At 46.5% G+C, this 19868-nt stretch overlaps 2 protein-coding genes across 7 annotated transcripts; one reads left to right on the forward strand and one right to left on the reverse strand.

The window, feature by feature from the left end:
• The first annotated feature begins 2875 nt into the window (after positions 1-2875).
• On the forward strand, positions 2876-4317 carry LOC120838763 (RNA-binding protein Rsf1). Of its 2 annotated transcripts, none has more exons than XM_040208823.3 (3): positions 2876-3097; positions 3238-3743; positions 4106-4317. In XM_040208823.3, the coding sequence occupies exons 1-3, from the start codon at positions 2891-2893 to the stop codon at positions 4116-4118; spliced, it is 726 nt and encodes a 241-aa protein (XP_040064757.1). In that variant the 5' UTR covers positions 2876-2890; the 3' UTR covers positions 4119-4317. The 2 variants fall into 2 exon arrangements, with proteins under 2 accessions (XP_040064757.1, XP_040064758.1); XM_040208824.1 differs by having other exon boundaries at positions 3238-3710.
• Positions 4183-18720, reverse strand: LOC120838765 (GTP cyclohydrolase 1). 5 transcript variants are annotated; one of them, XM_040500435.2, is made up of 5 exons: positions 18477-18720; positions 14755-14920; positions 8872-8903; positions 8730-8814; positions 4183-4490 (listed from the first exon to the last, which is right to left on the reverse strand). In XM_040500435.2, the coding sequence occupies exons 1-5, from the start codon at positions 18565-18567 to the stop codon at positions 4358-4360; spliced, it is 507 nt and encodes a 168-aa protein (XP_040356369.1). In that variant the 5' UTR covers positions 18568-18720; the 3' UTR covers positions 4183-4357. The 5 variants fall into 5 exon arrangements, with proteins under 5 accessions (XP_040356369.1, XP_040064760.1, XP_040356370.1 ...); XM_040208826.2 differs by having other exon boundaries at positions 18543-18707; XM_040500436.2 differs by having other exon boundaries at positions 18614-18701.
• Between the last annotated feature and the right edge of the window lie 1148 nt (positions 18721-19868).

The raw sequence follows: 19868 nt of genomic DNA on the forward strand, positions 1-19868 counted from the left end.
GCGGCTCTTTGCACGACACGACCCGACTCCCGAGCATGCTTCTGGCACGGCCGGTAGTTGCTGCGAGTCGCGAGCTGCGAGCCGACGTTAAAAAGGATATGTTTGAACTACGAGGGTGTCAGCAAGAGCCACGCAAATACCCGTTCACACTCGGAGCGGACACGCGCGTTTGATCGAAGTGCTGGATTCGCTGTTAGACCGCGTTTCGGTAAGCGCTTCTGGACCGATCTTTTACGATTGCAACTCGATACTGACATGACACTCGGCAAAGAAAGGTTAGACCGACATCGCGTAGCTCCCACGAACTGCTATAGCTCGACAGTGACGTAGCGTCGAGTCAGAATAAAAATGGCATACTAATAACAGAGTGTACATACCGAGTTGCGAAGGTAATCCGTATGGCGTTTATTTGAGCTCTATATCACACAAAACAAGGAGATAGAATCAATGAAAGTCCCTTTTCGACGACAGCGTTCGTCACCGCTGTCTCGGAAAACAAGGAGATCGAGATGACAAGGGGAAAATGACCTCTGAAATTTAGTTCAGGGATCAAACTACTCATCCGGTAAGGGTCCACAAGGGTCGCGCGGGCATATTCCATTCAGCAGGCCAGCCGGTCATGGACAGACGGTCTTGGCCAAGGACCGCCGGAGCAACGGTGCGCCGAGTCGATGTTGCTGCTATAGCCTACTATATTCTGCCGAGCTCGCTCGGTCGGCAGAATCGTGGCCGTTGTAGCTCTTCTCGTGTGTTTGTGGATCTTGCGTTCTTGATCGTCGTGGTCTGTTTTAAGTACTCCTTCCTTTTTTCTTGCTGGTTGAAGTCGGGACGCACGAGAAGAGCACGTAGAAAAATAAATGTCTGTTGGTGGCCGATACCAAGTAACTGAGCGACGCTGTCGGCCTTGTTGATTTGATCGTAAAAAGTGCGTAAGACAGCTTCGGAGCTGTCGTAGGATTCTGTCGTAACCTGCGCAAAGGTTACGACAATTTCGTTTCGAGAGTACGGGTTTTCTCTCAAATTTGTCGTACGCACTTTTTTCGTCGTAAGTTCGCTTTGAGAATCCGGCCTCAGAGCTGGTTTTGTCAGTGCTGCCGTGGTTGCCGACTTGCCGTGGTGCAGCGTGCGTGCAGCCCTTGCACATCTCAAACGGCCGCGTTGTCACAGGTCGTAAAGCGTCGACGCGCCACCAAGTGGCAACGCTCGTAACCACAACATTCACGCCGTAGCCTTTCCCGTCTGGCACAAGTGACGTCACGAATGCGCCCAATATCCCAAGACGCATCGCGCTCTCCGATGGCCGATTTTTGAGCGCGCGCCCAATCGGGCCCATTAGGGTGAAAAATATAGCCATCCGTTCAAAATACAAACGCGCGATTATGATTTATGAATATCATTGATCATATTGAACCTATTTCTGACCATAATAGGTGTATTTCAAGTTTCGCTTCAGTATCCCTTTAACTTCCCGTCATTGTCTAATTGCAAATTTCCGAAAATCGCTTTTAACTTTTGAGTTAGATAGCGGCAAGCCCTCAAACCTTAACGAAGTTTACTTTTACGGTGAAGAAACAACAAATCGAACTTTTTTAGCTGTTTAATGAACACTCAGATTATACTTCATTGTAATATTTGGCTTGCGGTTACTAAATAGTACTGTAATCGTAAAAAAAACAACAAAAAACACTTACTGTAATTGCTTTTTAAACACCGGTGGTAGGCATCGTAAACACACACACACACACACACACACACACACACACACACACACAAAAAAAAAAAAAGAAACTCGCGAAAAACGAAGACGCTTCACTTTGCAGTACCTGCGTCCTTCCTCGCTTTTTTCTCTTTTTCTGCCGGTCTCTTTTACGTTCTTTCCCTCAGGAGCACTAATGTCAGTGCTCGTGATTTGGCGCTCTTCACGCTCGTCTCTGTATTTTGGTCATGGCAAATCATTCGACAATAGCTTCATTCGATTTATCTGAACCTACTGCACCGGTGATGGAGGTGTGGGTAAATCAAACGAAGCTATTTTCTACAAAATAAACATCACCTGATCAATGATGGTACTTGTCGTAACATTCGAGTAGAGGTAAAATTTCAGGCAACTTTTCTGCGCTGCGCAACACTGATAGAAACACGTAATCTTCATTTAGCTTACATTTTATTCTGATCTGAGGGACCAGATGAAAGGAGTGTAACGAATTGTTTCTGTATCAGGCTTTGACTTTGCCATTGCGAAGGCAAAGTGACGTTTCAAATTCCAAGAACTCTAATCCATACTTGCGGCGGCAGAAGCGCCGAGTTATCGAAACCAAAACTCGTTTGAAGTCATTCGAAACAATACGTTTTTCAGTAGAGATATGGGCTGTGTTCCAAATCTCACCAAAATGGATCTGAGTTACTCCGGCGGGTCGTGTCACGTGACAACACACATTGAAAAGCGCTGGACGCGAGTAGGATTTAGAACGCCATGGTAAAAAACCTTTACCCTGGAGTAAAATTGAGTAAATTTTGGAACACGGCTTCTCTGTCAGAGTCAGGTTTCAGTCACGTGATCCAACGCGGCCGTCAAAATGTCGCTGACCTCATGCAAAGTGGTTTCCTTATTTTTAAGGACAAATGTCTCAATTGTTTCTGAACATTTACAGTGACAAGGATAGGAAAGCGCTGTTTCCGTCTCAGAACACAGCTACAGTGAAACCAGCTACGATTTTGCAAGTTTAGAATCGGAACGAAAACGTTTACAAAACGTTTGCTTCCCTTCTGAACGTCACAATGCGTCGGCGTCTGCCGAGCAAACGAACGCACCCAAAGATCGTTTTACGGCTTCAATTCATATTTCTAGAAAGAACTCAAGTCAAGACTAAATCCAAGCCAGAATTGGCCAATGCCGTGCGTCGTGACCTCCTCTCTCATCCTTGTTTACGCGAGCCGTGCCGAAAGAAAGGCGAACCCCGGTGCACCCGGCGTAGAAAAGAAGGCTTCGCATACCCCGGCTATCGACCACGACGCGGGCGCAAGCGGCTCTGTGTATCTCCCTACCCCCCTTTCAAGCAATCGATTCTCAGACGCCGCCACCGTCCAAGCCAACATGGTGAGTTCCCGCACCCCAAACAACCTACTTTGAGCATTTGATTCGCATTTAGCGGTTCCCGCCGAGTTCCAAGATGGGCTCCCAGGGAAAAGCCGTTATCGGCGGGACTGACTCAGCGTGTGCTTGTTTCCTTTGTGCAGTCGTACGAGCGGAAGCCCCAAACTCGCGTCTTCGTCGGCGGCCTCGGCGACAACATGGCGAAAGAGGAGCTCGAGCGGGAGTTCAGCAAGTACGGCCACCTGAGTCAGGTGTGGGTGGCCCAGAACCCGCCGGGCTTCGCTTTCGTCGAATTTGACGACGACCGAGACGCCAACGAAGCCATCCGCCAGATGAACGGCTTCGTGCTCAACGGCTGCAAGCTGCGCGTCGAGCACTCTCGGGAACGCGGCAGCCGAGGCTTCAGCCGGGGCGGTGCCCGCGGAGGCGGCGGTTTCTCCCGCGGCGGCCGCGGTGGCCCGTCGTCGGGCGGCTTCCGAGGCGGTCGTGGCGGCGGCTTCGGCGGCGGGGGCCGCCGAGGCGGCTACGACTCGTGGGGCCACGACGACCGCTATGGAGGCGGCGATGACGGAGGCGACTACGGCTCCGGCGGCGGCGGAAACAGCTCCAGCCCGCGGTACCGTAGCAGATCTCCATTGGGAGCACAGAGGTATTCAGCTCGAGGCCCCTGAGCTCGCGCGAAACACGAAAAAAAAAAAAAAAAAAAAAAAATCTACCTTCCCACAAAGTACCTTCTTCCGAGCTGGCGCTCGTATGACCTGACGGTCCTTCTTCTCGACTCTGCGGGGGCCGGGGAATGGTGCTGCGCGCTGCCCCACAGAAAGAGCGTGCTACCAACAACCCCCTACTCGAATGTGTTCTGGCTTCCCGCGGAAGCGGGATGTCTCTCGCGCGCGCGCGTGCTTCGCAGTGCCGGTGCATGAGGGTGATTTGCTACGTTCGGCACGTTCGGCGCCGCCAGACCTGGTGCCTGCTCGCGCGTCACAACGCTCCCTTCTCTCTCCTACGCAGCGGCTACAATTGAGGGCGCTGACGCGGTCGACACTCGGCAGGCCCGGGGTCGACCCTTCGCACACGACACCTTCGCATTGGACGATTCCGGCCGGCCCCAGCCTTTGCATCTCGCTCGGGCCGGCCGCGCTTTATTGCCAGGCGTCTCGATTTTTTTTTTTCCTTTTTTTTTTTGTGTGTCTTGATTAATAAAGAGTCGCTGGCCCCCCACACATCGACTTGAAGCGTCATGTCCCACTCTTCTCAGCGCCTTCAGTGGTGCTCGAGGACCAGCTTGAGGAACTCCTCACGCGTCTTGGGGTCTTCACGGAACACACCCAGCATGGTGCTGGTGATGGTTTGGCTGGAGGTCTTCTGAACTCCGCGCATGGCCATGCACATGTGGCTGCGAGAAACGGGTGGTGGCAAATGAGCAAGCTTCAAGGGGCTCCGGAACGTGGGATACGCTATTCTTTTGGCACCAAAAATGCTATATGGCTGTATAGCCCCAAGACAGTGAATGGGGGGTGTCTTGTCTGGCTGCTGGTCAACATGTCTGGTACAATACCATCTAGAAGACTGGCTGTGCCTTCCCTACCTCCACCCTTTCCCCAAACATTACTAGTAGATCCACACAGCACAGTCTCCTTGCATCGTCTCGTAGCGTCTCAAGTGTTGCTGCCACGTGCCAACGATAAAACTGACATGTCTGCCACTTTGGGGTGGGTCGGGGACCCACTAATGACTATGTTGCACATAGGCTTTGTCGTATTGGGTGGGCCAAGAAGGGCAACTTTGGGCAGGCCATGTCGCGAAACGATAGGACACAAACATTGCGTCAGTTTGGCTGGGAACTCTGACGTCCAAGATAACGATTGCGGCTGCAGGGCCATGCCAGAGTTGCCAACATTTCGTGTAAGACGACGCAACTTGTCTGAATCTTCACTGCACAGTCTGTATACTCTGTTCTTGCCTAAGCCGAGACAAGTTAGGGGCTTTGAAGCATTCTCCAAACTGACACTTGCGCTAGAAAGATGGGTCCCAAAGCCAGGAGCGTTGGCTGCAGTCTCGGCTCAAGGGTGAACAGAGTATAGCGGTTTCCTCAAACAGAAGGGCGTCGCACGCAGATTGAATGTGACTGCCAAGTCGGCATTTGGGTGGATTTTGTATCCCCTCCGGCTGAGCGCAAGTCCCCAGCCGAGGGCTGATGCAGCCCTTGTCAAACCTGTGCCCCGTGCTGACACCTGATAGGTGGCGTGAAGAATCCAGTACTACTGCGTCGTTGTCTAGGTGTTTAGCGAGGGGGAGAGAACAAACACATGCTTTGGAAAAGACCTGGAGCCGTGAAATAAAGGTCAAAGTGGAGATGTGCGACAACAAGCTTAGCGTTCACTCCTGCCGGAGCGCTGGCGCTTTTCAGAAGAGTGCCGTCGGGCCACAGGACTCTTACCAAGTTACTCCGTGCGACATTATGCAAAGCAACATGAAACGATACATTGTGTCATCATTGCCTTTGCCACAGTAGTGGGGGAAGGTGGCAAATGTTTTTGGGCCGTCTTTTACCACAATGGATAGGGTATTTACCAAGCAGGCTCACCCTAAAAGTCTCCTCGTTTATACTAGTGGCAACAGAATGGTTGGCTTTGTTCCCCATTTCTTTCACTCTACCTGCTCAAATCTTAGCTTGTCGAAAGCTGACGGCGAGCTTTCAGATTGTTTTGCGCTACTCGAGTTTTTTTCATGTAGTTTTAGGCGGCTCTCTTGACAGGTGACGTGCAAGCATCTGTGAAGAACCGTCGTGTTCGAATATGGAATATAGTTGTTTTCTTTTGGTATAGACTACTATGACGATAGCAAGTCGGCTGTTCTGACTGCTGTCTTATTTTTTATCGCGATAAAACCTGCAAGATTATGCACTTATCAAAGGTTCAGTGGCCGGACGTGTTGGCTACCTGGGTGGAATGGCAGTTGGAGCAGGGCCATCTCAATTGACCTATTTTGTTGAAGTTTTGACTGCGTGCGGGTTATCGGCATTTCTGCTTTGTAAAGCTTGAATTGGCAAATTACTATGGCAGCCAGCTGTTGCCAAGGGTTTCCTTTTCACAGGCATTAGACAAGGCACCATTTAAATCGGCGTTCTACACTAGATCCAAATCCAACACATGAAAGTATGATTGTAATCAGCCTTTGTTTTATGTCTGGCTTTACAAGCTGGAATGCCGATAAAAGCCCTTGTGTAATGGGGTGGGTTAGTCCCCTTAGCCCAGCTCCTTTGAGTGCACGTGCGAGACTTCCTCTGCTTGGTTTGGGGTCTGCTCCGCTTGTGTACGGCGACCACCTTAACTCGTGTGGTTCACATAGTTGTATGCATCAGTGGCATATGCAGGGCGGAGGCTTACGGGGCTTCAGCCCCGTAAGCTTCTACCCCCTTTGCCCTCTCCGCCTTCCCCACATAAGCCTCTCTCCCACACCCAAATCCATGGACATCCCAGCCACTTCAGTCCCCCCCGTGAAAAATATTTGTGGCTACGCCACTGGTGTGCATGCACTTGTTTTATGACTACTAATTAAAGTCGCTGGATGTGGGGAAAGTAGTGCCATTGCCTTCCCTGCATGCTAGCAAGACACAAACAAATACTAACTTACAGACAACCAAAACCTGGCAAGGCGATAGGTTGATCAGTATCTGTTCTATGGCAATTGCCATTTCGGTCCTTTCAAGTGTTCAAGCTACAAAAGGTTCATTCTGTGCCGGCCGTACGAAGACTGCTATGGAATGTCATTGTAGTGAAAGTGCTGCTCGCCAATATAAGCGTCTTTGGCCGTGTTTGTAATCAAGTTTACGAAGTACTGACGACATAGGTCGTGGCGGTGCAAAGATGTGTGCATGTTTCGCAGGTGTGGGGACAACAAAATTTGGGTATACAAGGAATGTGTCTATAAAGCAACCTGTCGCCAGGAATTTGAATCGGCTCACCAAGAATGGAGACCTCGTGGAGAAACTGCCGACTTTGTGGACCGAAATGGCAACCATACAGCAGCTTGGTGCTACTTTCCTAGGATTTAGTGACTTTAAAGGGATACTACAACGAAATTTTGGCGCTTATTTTTTGGTCTATTCGTGTTCAAGGGAGCAGTATCACATCAGACATACCAATCTCTTGTTGAAAAAGACAAGAAAACTTTAAAACAAATTAAATGATTAGCAAAGAGTGCCTGGAGGATGTCGCCAACACGTAATGCCCGTCTAGGAACCTTGAGAGGTAGCGACAATAACTGTCTCGCCTCTGGCCACCATAAGAGCAGAGGGAAGGACGAACTTGCCTCTCCCCAAGAGTTCCTTTTGTGTGTCCCAGACATGGCTATTGTCCCTCTACAAGATAATAGAAGATTAACCCTTCTCTCAAGATTCACACAAAAGCAGCTTTGGGGTTAGTTGCGGTGGCTGGAATGGCTAGGACATCCGCTCGACGTCAGCCTCGTCGCAGCTTTGCTCATCCCAAGACAATCTACGTCACGATTGCAACGGATGTCACGTGCTCTCTGCTGGCTGCTCTCCAAGCGCTTGCCAGAGTGTGCTGTTTATAACGAAATATACAGCCATCAGGGTTAAAATACAAACATGCCATTTTCATTTACGGATATTGTGGATCATATTCAGCCTATTTCTGAACACGACGGGTATACTTCAAATTTTGTGGAGGTATCCCTGTAATACTAACGCCAGGGGCATCTTCCAGCATTTCCACTTTCTGCATATGCACACTGCATTTTTTTGTCGTGGGTCCTTCGAAGCTTGCGCGGCATGTCCTTGGGGATGGAAAGCGGGTGCAGAACGCAGTGACCTCTGCTCTTCTGAAGCATTGTTGAAAGCAGACGGTGGTTAGACTGTCGTTTTTTTGGACTAATGCTTGCGTCTCTTGAGAAGCATGACTTTTTGGCAGCTTGGCTGGCTGTGTCCGAACCTATCTTGAAATTTTGCAACATAAAAAATGCACCACTAATAATATTAAACCCTTGATGAAAATATTAGCTCGTTACATGCAAGTGCTGGTTTTTCCGGACACGTTTGAAAGCTAACCTCGACCACGGCCAAGCTAGAATGAAAAAGTGTGCTTTCTTACGGCCTTCGCATGAGGATATGGTTTCTCCCTGCCGCCGCAGTTCGGTGGGGTTGCTGCGGCTTCACCCCTCCTACAGTGCTTTAATTCCTTCAAAAGAGCTACCCCAACCTCACCGTGTTGACCTCTTTGCTCCAGGGTCAAATTAAAAGTAGTTCCAGGCTAGTTAAACCTACAGTCCAAGTGGCCTCCTGCCCGCAGGGAGACTTGCACGAAAAACCTCTTTCTCATTGTCTTCTCAAAAATATTTTTCCAGAAACTAGCACTTATTTATTGTAAGTCAAGAATATTTCAATCGGCACACTAGTTATTTCGGATCAGTACATTGACATACACTTTCAATCGCTGGTTGGAACTGTTGTCCAGGGTAATTCAGCCACTACCGTGAAAGCGTAGCGTAGTTGCAGCCCCAAGCGGCTAGAAAAATCTCACTGCTCCTAAGTTAGAGAAAAGGCCGTAAGGAAAGCCGCTCTCTAACTTGGCCGTGCGTCGTGCTGAGCGTAGGGGGGCATGCGGGATCTTACGAGGCTTGGATGACAACTCCGACTCCCGTGGGCCCGACGGCTTCCGTGACCGCCATGGCTATTTGCTTGGTGAGCCTCTCCTGCACTGCAGTGACTGCGTCAGTGGGATGCACAAAGTGATTCCCTAGGCCTACAAGCTTACCTTGCAGACGGCGGCTGTACACTTCCACAATCCTGAAAGGAGAGAAGACGTTTAGTCGCATGGAAAGGGCTGCCGAACAGCATTTGGCATCCTAAACAATCAAATAATAACATGCTGCGGCGAAAAAGATAATGACAGCGGGTCTGCCCCTGTACTGGATCTCTTTCCACTGCATGCAATATTGGAATGGACAAAAGTGTATTGAACCAGGGTGTTGTGTTCTCATTAAAGGCTGACATACAACCTCAATTTTTTTGTAGGGAAGATAATACTTTTAGCATCCCCCTTTCCCAAACTGCAAAGGGAGCCATGTTGGGGCAAGGTAAAAAGTGGAGAGGATATAGGGAAGGAGGAGGGGGCTAAAGTGCATAGTGTATGTCGGCCTTTAATGCACAAAATGCTGTTTGCAATGTTCCGGCACACATGTTACATGCAGTGCTGTCACAAACATTGGAGCAAAAAGGATTGAGAGTTAACTGCAGTGTGCTTTGCTTGTATGAGAACTCTCGGAAGCGGTGCACTTTCTGAAGCCTTGCACCGTGGCCTTTGTGATGCTGTTCATAACTTTTGGGATGGTGTACTATGAAATACAATGTCTTGACATCTCAAGTTCTTCCACTGTGTTGGCTAGTTGTTTGCCTGCTGTACTCTGTCTCACATAGACTAGAGCTAGGACCAGAAGCAAGTGCTTTAGAATGCATACTAGCTGCACGAACGCTTGTGTGGCAGAAATGTCTGACAAAGCTACCCGCTCATGCTTCAAAGCTACCTGCTCATGCTTGTATCCTTTGCTGCAGTCTATGCTGATGCATGGGAGAAGTCTAGTTGGAGTAGTTCTGTGTTGGACTGTTGCTTTGTGGGCATGTATTTTTGGAAAGTTATCAATTTAATTTGTATGCTTATAATAACTATTATGGCTATGGGGGCACAACTTTGAATACTTTTCTTGTAAGGGACATTAAACTTGTCGGGCTGCTAGCTTCTGATAGGGTGTTTCTTTTTACAAATAATGCGTTTGAAATGATGGGAAATCGAAAAGACAAAAAAAAAAAGCTCAATCTTGATAAGTATCCAGTAGGGATGCCGCGAACTTTTTTCGAATCGAAGTTTCGATGATCGAATCAAGCGGTTCGAAAGGTTCGAAAGATTTCGATTTTTCGAATTGTCTATATCGTAAAATTCGACGGAGGTCGAATTTTCGAACTTGTTAAGCTAAGAAGTTCGACGCTTTTCGAACCGTCGAACTTATTACGCTAAAAAATTCGATCCTTTTCGAACTTTCGAACTTATTGCGCTGCAAGGTTCGATGCTTGTCGAACTTTCGAACTTGACTGACCAAAAAATTCGATAAATTTCGAACTTTCGAACTTATTTATCAAGAAAATTCGAAAAGTTTCGAACTTTCGAATTCTGAAAAGTCAGAAGTTCGACGAACGTCGAACTTTTACCCTAAAAGTTCGACGTTCGTCGAACTTCGAAAGACCGGCGGCCGGTTTCATTTGATTTCAAGGAGTGGGGTACATTCGTAATTTTTTTTTCTCGAACTTTTACACGCGGTGTTGCGTTCCTTGCGAAAGACAATGTCATTTATTTCAATGTTCTGGCATGCTTAGGTTTAAAGAAATAAATCCCCGAAGGGGCGAGGACGGACGACGGGTTTTTGACGATTATCGTTTGTGCCAGATTTGAAGCACGCTGCAGCCGGAGCTATTTATGGTAGATATGTTATACTTTTTTAAGAATGATCTATGTATAGCCTAGGTAAGTGCCGTCTTAAGATGTGATTATTGTTATTCAACGTGAGTTTCGAAGAAATGTCCAAACATGTATCTGCATGCAATTATAACCTAAACTTGATATTTATTTTCGTCTAAGTTGTTTGAGGTATCGCCTTTAAATTAGCACCACAGACAGTACATATCATTGACATCTGCAGAATACAAAATAATATATTTATTGTTTTTTCACGTTAAGGAATAAATTAACTCATTGCAGAAGATTTCTAGTAGTGTTCAAGTTCAACACGTCATTAAAAGAAAACTTTTTTTTTTTTTTTTCGCTTCACGTTCCTGGGACGTGTTTCTTTTAGCCTGTACACATTTTGGTAAAAGAAACTTGTTTCGAAGTTCTGAACCTCTGAATATGCACGAATAGAACACTTCCGACGAATTCTTGATAGTTTTTTTTTTCTCCTGCTTTTTATTCCCGCATTTATTCTTTTTTTTTTTTTTTTTTGTTACTATTGGCACAGGTGTTTAGGTCGAAAAGACAGCTTTGAACTTCCGAATCACTAAGCATGTGACGAGCAGTGCTTTCTGACAACCAGTTTCTAACAGTGACCATCTACGCAACCTTTTATGCAGTGAAGAGCGACAGTAGCTATACATATGCATAAATAATTTCAGATTAAAATAAGCTCGACCACGCCCTCTTTCCCCGTATTGTTTTCTTTAACAGTCCGAAATACCTGCAAAGGGAAGAAGGAGGCTGAAGCCCCCCCCCCCCCCCCCCCCCGCCGCTATCCTCTTTCCCCCCGTTTTTCCTCTTCCGACGCCACTTGTATGGTAGAACGCTCCTCGACCTCGAGTTGTGTCGGCTTTTGTGCTTTTTTCGAGGCGATTCCTGCGTCCCAGAAAATAAACCTCCAGGACAATTATAAACTTCACCGGATCGGATTACTACCAGCGTGCAAGGGGTGGCGAGCTAGTTTGCCAGGTCGCTTCAAGGTTTTTCTGAGCCTCAACCTCCTGCTCGCCCCTGGCCGTTTCGAACTGGATGAGTCTCGTAAAACGGTGTGTTCGTGCAATCACTACTGCGTGATAAAGACCCCCCCCCCCCCTTCCCCCCCGGGGGGCTGGCGGTCACAATTCTGCACTGGCAAATATTCTAGCACGTCCGGGACACTCGTCGTCTCATTTAATTGCCTTACCAACTTCGCAGAATCTAGATATCACACCCTAACTTTTCTAAACTTGATTTTGTGAAAACAAGTGAGTCGTGAAAACGTTATTTCAAACTGAAACTGTAGAAAAACTTGAAAATCGGACTTCAAACTTTGAAAACTTGGATTAGAAAAAAATTCAAAATCTTCGAAGTTTTTTTTTTTTTTTTTTTGAATGTAGCGTTAAAAGAGAATCGAAACTTTCGAACTTTTCGAACTTTAAGCCAAAAGAAATTCGAAATCTTCGAATTGTTCGAACTTCATGTCTATAAAAATTCGAAGCGTTCGAAGTTTTCGAATTTTTTTTACAAAGAATTTCGATATCTTCGAATTTATCGAACCTGAAGTAAAAAAAAATCGAAATATTCGAATTCGAAATTTTAGAAACCGTGAAAGCTTCGAAATTTTCGAATTCAAAGCTCCGCTGTGGACAAAAGTTGCGAATTTTTCGAAATCGAACCTCGGTCGGTACGAAAATATCGAAATTTTTCGAAATCGAACCTTAGTTCGCTTCGCAAATATCGAAACCTTTCGAAATCGAACCTAGGGTGGTTCGCGACATCCCTAGTATCCAGTAGCATATTTCAACAGAGCTGCATTGCATGAGTATCATCTTAGGTCAGTCTCTGGTTGTTGGGTGCAGGTGAGTTCACAAAGCTATTCACTGGCTTCCCTCATAGCCGTTCAGCTTTCTGAGCGACCATATTTGTTATGGAGGGCACACTCACTACTCTGTTTTCAATTTTCGCTAGACTACCTATCATCCAAGCACTTGGTATTCGAGCCCCACACAGTGCAAGCATAATCTTACGCACGCCTAGCATAGGGAAAGTCTGAGTGGTTTCTTTTAATGTTTTGTTGGAGCATTTTAGGTCGTGCAACAAGAGATGCCATCGCCCACTTGTGCATTCTATACACACCCTTCTGTTCGAGCTATGCCAATTAGATAACTGGTTTTGCTCTATGCTGTTATTCATGTGGTTAGTTGATTAAGGCAAATGACCAAAAAAAGTTGTACATTATTCATTGCACTTATGGTGACCTCTATGACAATTGCAGTTCTCCTCGGTTGCAAAATTGAAATTGGATCCCCCCGCCCCCCTTTCTTATCATCTAATTTGTCCGTTGTGGGCAGTGTTATCTTTTAAAATATTTGTGTTCTTAAAATCTGGTGGCTATACAAACACTGCTGGCTACTAGGCAACCCTTTTTGAAATTTACTGCCACCTAGTAGCTCAGACATCAGTCAACTTTTGTCATGCTAATTAATTGGGCTTTGTCACTGTTGTATATCTACGGCCTACAGGACTGCATTCTTCCCCATACGGTTCTCTTTTTCTTTAATTCGTTTTAGTTTTGACGGAGACAAGGAAACTGCTGCTCTGTAGGGAGTGCTGACCTGAGTAAAGCCCTTGCATAATTCATGACAAGAGGCTTGCAAGTTGTGTGCGTGCCAATTGCGGTGCTCCTGTGCTTTTCATTGAAAAAGCATGCATGCATTCTGTCTTTTCGCCGGAGAATAACGGGGATCGCCTTTGTTGGGTCATAATGAGTAGTTTGTACCTTTATTAACATTATAACAGTGTAATTACTTTAGTTGCAGTATTTTTTTTCATCAGTGGACAATGTTAAACCTCACTATGTTTAAGGCCCAAGTCTGTGTTCCACAGCAGCTCTGTAAAAACAAGCGATGAATCTAAGCAAATTAACATTTGAATGGAATGTAGAGTGTGTTCATGGTGTGTCAGGATTCCGATGGCACTAATATGCTGGTAATATGCCAGCCCTGTCACTAGGAAAACGACCCCCGTCATGCAACTTTACAAATTGGTTAGAAACGCCCAAAACGAAAAGAATAGGGTATGTGGGCTATTAAAGGCACCATTCTGTTATCTCTAGCTGTACCAGGCAGCTTTTATCGTGCACCGGTTTTCTGGCTCCTCCCTATTTTTAAAGATTTCGAGCGTGCGGATGATGTTTTGAACGCTTGAACACGCATCTTTGCACATATGCATGAGCTGAGAGAATAAAGCGGAACTTATTTATTGCAAATCAAACTATAATTACTTGGCCTTCACTTTATTTTGATTGTCGTGTGCACACGGAGTTACTGATTCAGTGTGACTGCAGAGTTTTTGCCGTACGTCTCTTGATTTTTCCAGATGCCCTGCTTCGTTCTTTTAGGACACAAATCCCCATGCAGAGAAGCGCCGACGTCATGTTCGTGCTGTGTTCCAACGATGCACACCAATGCATATATGAAGCTATTTTAGCAATGTGTTTAATGCCATGAATTTGAAAGAAAAACAGTGTAACTGACCCATATTTTCATTTACGTGATTGAAAATGCTCCAAGCTATTTATTTTGTTAGAATCATTTGTAATATTTGCTCTTTCAATCAAGTGCAGAGAAAAAATGCACCTGTTTTTTTCTGTAGGAATGTATTACCAGGAGTAATTTTCGACTGGTTACTGTCTGCTTCAAGATGCAACAACACACTAGCACCAGCTGAACCTTTAGCGCACACTGTAATAACTCCATGGCTAAAGCTTGTGCAACAAAAGCAGATTACAATTCAATGGTAGATGGCACACTTTGGACAAGACCTCAATCTCCGACTATTTAAAGCTCTGTCACGTATTCGAGAGCTTGTATAATGAGGCAACGGTTCAATTTCGGCACCTTTCATGGATGTTGCACCGCTCCTAGTTTACAGGGGGAAGTTTAGGTAAATGTGCTCGAGTGGTTCACATGCTAGCCTTTAGCCGCGACTCCTAAATTTGCTTACGCTTATTGGGCAAGGAAATCTGGGAGCTGGCGAAAGGCTAGCATGTGAATCACCAAGGCATGTGATGTCCATTGAAACATGCCAATCACAGTGTCGAAATTGGCCTCACTCTGCAATCTTTTTCGGATGTGTGCGCCCTTTCCGAGAGCTTACCTGGCCAGTTTGCTCAGGCCAATCACCTTCTTGTTTGGGAGGTAGCCAATGGAGACCTTGCCTATGATGGGCACCAGGTGGTGTTCGCACAGGGAGAACATCTCAATGTCCTTCACAATGACCATCTCGTCGTGGTCCTCCAGGAACACAGCATCGTTGACTATTTCTGTGAAAGAAAAGCAAGGTTGTGCAGGGACTTGCGTTACACAAAGGTTACGCATGCTAATGCATCATTGAAAACTGCAGACACTGTCCGAGGCGTGTTTCTGCCGTGCATGATTCTGTAACATTGGTCACACATCTGTCGCGTGTACGAAGCATACGTATCTATGAAGCGAACATTCTTTGAAGATGCTTGAGGCTTGTCCGTGTGACTGGCTTTAGGGGTAATCGTGGTGGTTGGGTTCCTGGCACATGCCCAGTCGTCAAGATGGTCAACTACGCAAGTTTATAATGTTGATAGTATAGACCATTGCAATTGTCGCCTTCTGCCCGCTGCCATCTTTGTCGGCTGGGCTGTGTGACGTGGTCTCGTCCGAGCGTATACAATAGAGCTTCCATGGGATATCAGACGCCATGCACGCGTCCTCGGTCCAATGATTCGTTGGCACCTTTTGCTTCGACAACTTTCTGTGTTTGCAGACAAAGGTGCTGAAGCGCCGAATAAAGCGTTGCGCGCGCACTCTTCGTTGGAAATGCCACGAAAAGTTGTCTCCGAGTGTAGTAATAGCTTGGTTTAGGAATGGGACGAGAATCCTGGCTTGTCGTCTTAAATCATCCAAAAGTTTACCCATGCAACCACGAAATGTCACGTGTACCATTTCGAATAAACGTGCCACTAATGGTCTCTGAGACTGGCGGTGGGTCTCGGAGGCCATGGCGCCAGTAGGACCTCCGAGATCTTGAAGCGCGCGAAAGCTTCTCTGGCCTGTGCAAAAAGGGCTGAAGCGGAAAAAGAAGAAGCGATGCGTCTCTCTGCAGGGAGGCGCTCCCTAGAGCCACTCTATGTGGCAGCGAAGCTGCCAGAGTAGCGCCACGCTTTTCCCTGTGCCGCCTCTCACCGCGATTGGTCACACGCGGTACCATAGCAACGAGCTCAGCTGGCTCGGTTTCCGTAGCAACCGAGTGACGACTCGTCACGTGACCTCTCAAGAGCCGTGATGTCATCGGTAAGATGGCAGCGCCCAGGGCTGGTGGATGCGAGTTTGTTCGGTGCGCGGAGTCGTGATGTGCCGCAGCTTGCCGACGATTTAGGGCGTCTTCATGCTTTCTGACGTAGGTATAACGTGAAGATCTGAAAGAATTATACTTTATACCCTTTCTGTGCAAGATCGCTCTGTATAGTAGCACCTGTGCGACAGCATCACTAATATCGCCTTAGCGGTGCTCGGGTTTCCGGATGTGTTTGTGGATTGATACGACATTTAGCATGCAATTTTCGCATTATCTTAGCTTTATTTGAACGTTACAGAGTCTGAGAATCGATGCGAAATCTATGCGTCGCATGTTGGGCCTTGGGGAATTTGTTTTTGCCCCAGGTAACCGCATGATCACAAACTTCTAGCGAGGAAGCTCCTGCGATGCTTACGTTTTGTACTAATCAATGAGGGAACCTGGGTTCAATCACCACCCGTGCCCGTTTCGATCTGGATCAACATCGTAACGGCCTGCGGTTGTGTATCACTACTGCGTGGTGCACGGTAAAGACCTATAGACCCCAGGCTAGCGGTTATACTGCATTGGATAAATAGCTCATCTACAGCGAGTGACTCGGCCCAACTTTGAAATGGCTGACGAACTACACGCTGTATAGATATGCACACAACTCCCAAGCATACTAATCAATGATTTTACGATATGCGCAGCGCAAGTTCGTCTGCTTTTTTTTTGCAGGGGTTGTGGTGACGTCAGAACGCCGAGCTCTGGTTGGTTCTGAATAAAGAATAGTGGGTAGGTCTCAAGGCAGCTTGCTTTTAGGTCTACCCACTATCCTTCAATCGGAGTCACTCAGATCTCGGCGTTCTGACGTCACCACAACCCCTGCAAAAAGAAGCAGACGAACTTGCGCTCCACATAGCTTTTAGGATAAAATTTTCGCATTTTTCGAGCTTCCTTTGAAAGCCTGAATTTCTGAGAATCATAACGAAAGGAATACGGCGCGTGTAGGGCCTAGGGGAAATTGTTTTAGCCCTGGGTCACCGAATAAACACAGCAATTTTTAGCGAGGAAGCTCCTGCGATCTTTAACCTTCTTTACTAATCGCCAATTTTACGAATTGGCAGTTCTGAAGATTTTGATATAACTTGCTTTCGTTGCAATAGCTTGCATTTGATCGCAGTGTTTTTTGGTTTGTTTTTACAGTGAAAAACTGGCGTTTGCTCAAGTGAAGTTTATGAAATGTCCTGCTATATAACAGTGCATCAACACATACTATTAAACTTAGATGCTCAGAGGTGTGTTCGTCGTTGTAATTAACATGTTACAGACGTATTTATTTCTTACGAGTGTAACATTTATTTTCTGTAGCTGGGCCTGTTTTGTGCTCCTAAATGTCAGTGTGCTTGGTTCCAAATATCCTCGTCACAATGCCTACAAAGGTCAAAATGACGTCAGCCGACCCCAACTCGCGCATTGGACACCAAAACTGCGTCACTCGGATGTATGCGCTCGTCTGCAATCAATTCGTCCATGGATATTTGAATTCGTTTTCCTGGCCAATGAGTGCCCTGACAAAACTTATCATCACTTGTGAATGCCAAGTTCTACGGTGCGCTTAAAAAGCACGGTGAAAGCTTGGGGTCATCGCACCGGTGCCCTACCATGTCACGACTGCGTGATTTCACAGTTCTCTTTTGAGTTGAGGATTACAGGTAAGGAAAAAGAAGTTTAAAATTAATTTCGTGGCCCCTTTAACACGGATATGTGTGCTACACCAGATAAAAATATTGACTTCTTGAATACCGGTAAACTTCCGAACGACCATTTAGCCTGTCGGCAAGAACATTTCATATCCGGCGTCCGTCTCTTTTGATGGCGTCAACGATTCCCCAGAGACCACCATTCCGTCCTTCCTTGGTTGAACCTCGTCGACGTCGCTCCTCACCAGTCGGTGAGAAAATCTCATCTTGAAGGGATGATCGGGTCTTGAAGAAGTATGATGCTAAACATATACTCGCTCAGTACGGGGCAGTCGAGCAGCAGTCATGTCCCGAGCCAATCGCCCTGTCGTGGCCGGCGTAATCGGATTTTGTTCCATCGGAGCGAAGTCCGAATGTACAGGGTGTCACAAATGAAAATTTACACGGTCTTTTTAACCGCAAAAATAAACTAGGCATCGCCAAACGCTCATTCTCCGCGCAAAGGTAGAGCTAGAGGTCACTACCAGATGCCAAAGTTTCAGCCCGATCCGATAACTTAATCAAAAGTTATTAGTGGTTTTCTGAAAATTTCAATGGGAAAATGGAGCCCAATTTTGCCCGTTTTCGGTTTCTGGTGCCATAGAGCCCCATGTGTTCGAAAACTCCGTCATCCGCCATTTTCCCATTGAAATTTTCAGAAAATCACTAATAACTTTTGATTCAGCTATCGGATCGGGCTGAAACTTTGGCATCTGGTTGTGACCTCTAGCTCTACCTTTAGGCGGAGAATGAGCGTTCGGCGATGCCTAGTTTATTTTTGCGGTTAAAAAGACCGTGTAAATTTTCATTTGTGACACCCTGTACTAGGACTAGGACGGTACGTTCGTCCCACGAAGCGGCCGCCATCCGGCGGCGCCGAAAACCACTCGCCTTGTCCGCGCAGGTACGATACCATAGCAGCTCTCGTCGCCCAACAGTCCCCGGGCTGCAAATCGTCTCACTTTTCAGAAAAAAACGGGCACCGTTCCTCCAGAGGTTCTTGCCGTACCGCGATGGCGATGCCAAGCGTCTTATACCACTTTTCAATGAACGAATGGAGATATCAACTAGACTACAAAGGTTGCCGCCCGGCGTCGCTAGAAGCACGGTTACCATGGCAACCTCCCAGGCCCAAAATGGAGATCACCATCAGCGCTTCTGACGTCGTGCATCTAGATAATTTTGCGTCGTGTCGCTACTCTGGCAGCTACTCTGGCAGCTACGCTGCCATATAGAGTGGCTCTAGCGCTCCCAACCCAGGTATCCAATTTGCCATTTCAGTGGTTTCAGCATAGTGCAAGGAAGTGGAGTCCAAGAAAAAGTTGTGTTGCGTCGAGTTATTGCAGCTTCTACTAACAGATTTTTGTGTCTTGTGGTAAAATGGTGGATAACTGCTCGGGGGAAGTGGAAAAGTTGTGATGCTTATTTGATTTGAGATATTCATCTGGACATGAGGCGGCTAGCACTACAAGCGTGCCTTTTAATATATTTGACTGCAATCTGTAGAACATTTTACATCTTTACATAAAAATTTTGAATTTCCCTAAATAAAAATAATCATGCTGTACTTTTTCTTTTTTAATCTTTACACGTCGTTTGGCATAGCTTTTTGAGTCCGAGCACGAGGTTGGATACTAGGTAGTGCAGTCCATGTTGTCCTTTTAATATTTTTATTATTACGCAATTTATGCGGGTCATATTGCTGTGTTTGCTTCTGCAAGATACACCTTTAAGCCAAGGTCACACTGCTTATGCATTATACAAAAGACAGGCTGCAGATATCAGTCGCCACGATATCCATGGTTCAAATGCCGCGTGCCAAGTGTCTCCTTGAACTCGTTGCCTTGCGGCATTCGAAAATCAGATCTCGTGGTGGTTTGCGTTTGAATCTGTTTGCAAACTGTCTTTTGTATAACATATAAGCAGGGTGACCCAGGCTTTAGGGGCAAAATTATGGCGGTGAGATACAACCACCTCGCAATGATGTTGCCTTTTTTTTTTTATAAACTTCGTGATAATTGTAGGTACTGATTCAAAAGGTTGGGCATTATCTTGTAAACGTCTAGTTTTTGATACATGTAGCACAGACCACCGCATCCCGTTATGCACCTTGTGATACGTAACTTGATTGATATGCTAACAGATAGATCTCAAGAAAAATAACTCTGGTTTATTTATAACTTCCACCCTTGTTCCAACCTGGTTTATTCGGTATTC

Source organism: Ixodes scapularis, unplaced genomic scaffold, assembly GCF_016920785.2.
Source record: "Ixodes scapularis isolate PalLabHiFi unplaced genomic scaffold, ASM1692078v2 ptg003809l_1__unscaffolded, whole genome shotgun sequence".
NCBI classification, from domain to species: Eukaryota; Metazoa; Arthropoda; class Arachnida; order Ixodida; family Ixodidae; genus Ixodes; species Ixodes scapularis.

What these genes read in the sequence shown, in the direction of transcription:
- LOC120838765 (XM_040500434.1), bottom strand. Translation starts at nt 18,567, where the DNA reads ATGGTATCGTACCTGCGCGGACAAGGCGAGTGGTTTTCGGCGCCGCCG. An exon ending in GGCCTGAGCAAACTGGCCAG is followed by an intron (nt 8,904 to 14,754) that starts GTAAGCTCTCGG and finishes CTCTCCTTTCAG; the next exon opens with GATTGTGGAAGTGTACAGCC. An exon ending in GTACAGCCGCCGTCTGCAAG is followed by an intron (nt 8,815 to 8,871) that starts GTAAGCTTGTAG and finishes CAGTCACTGCAG; the next exon opens with TGCAGGAGAGGCTCACCAAG.
- LOC120838763 (XM_040208823.3), top strand. Translation starts at nt 2,891, where the DNA reads ATGCCGTGCGTCGTGACCTCCTCTCTCATCCTTGTTTACGCGAGCCGT. An exon ending in CCACCGTCCAAGCCAACATG is followed by an intron (nt 3,098 to 3,237) that starts GTGAGTTCCCGC and finishes TCCTTTGTGCAG; the next exon opens with TCGTACGAGCGGAAGCCCCA.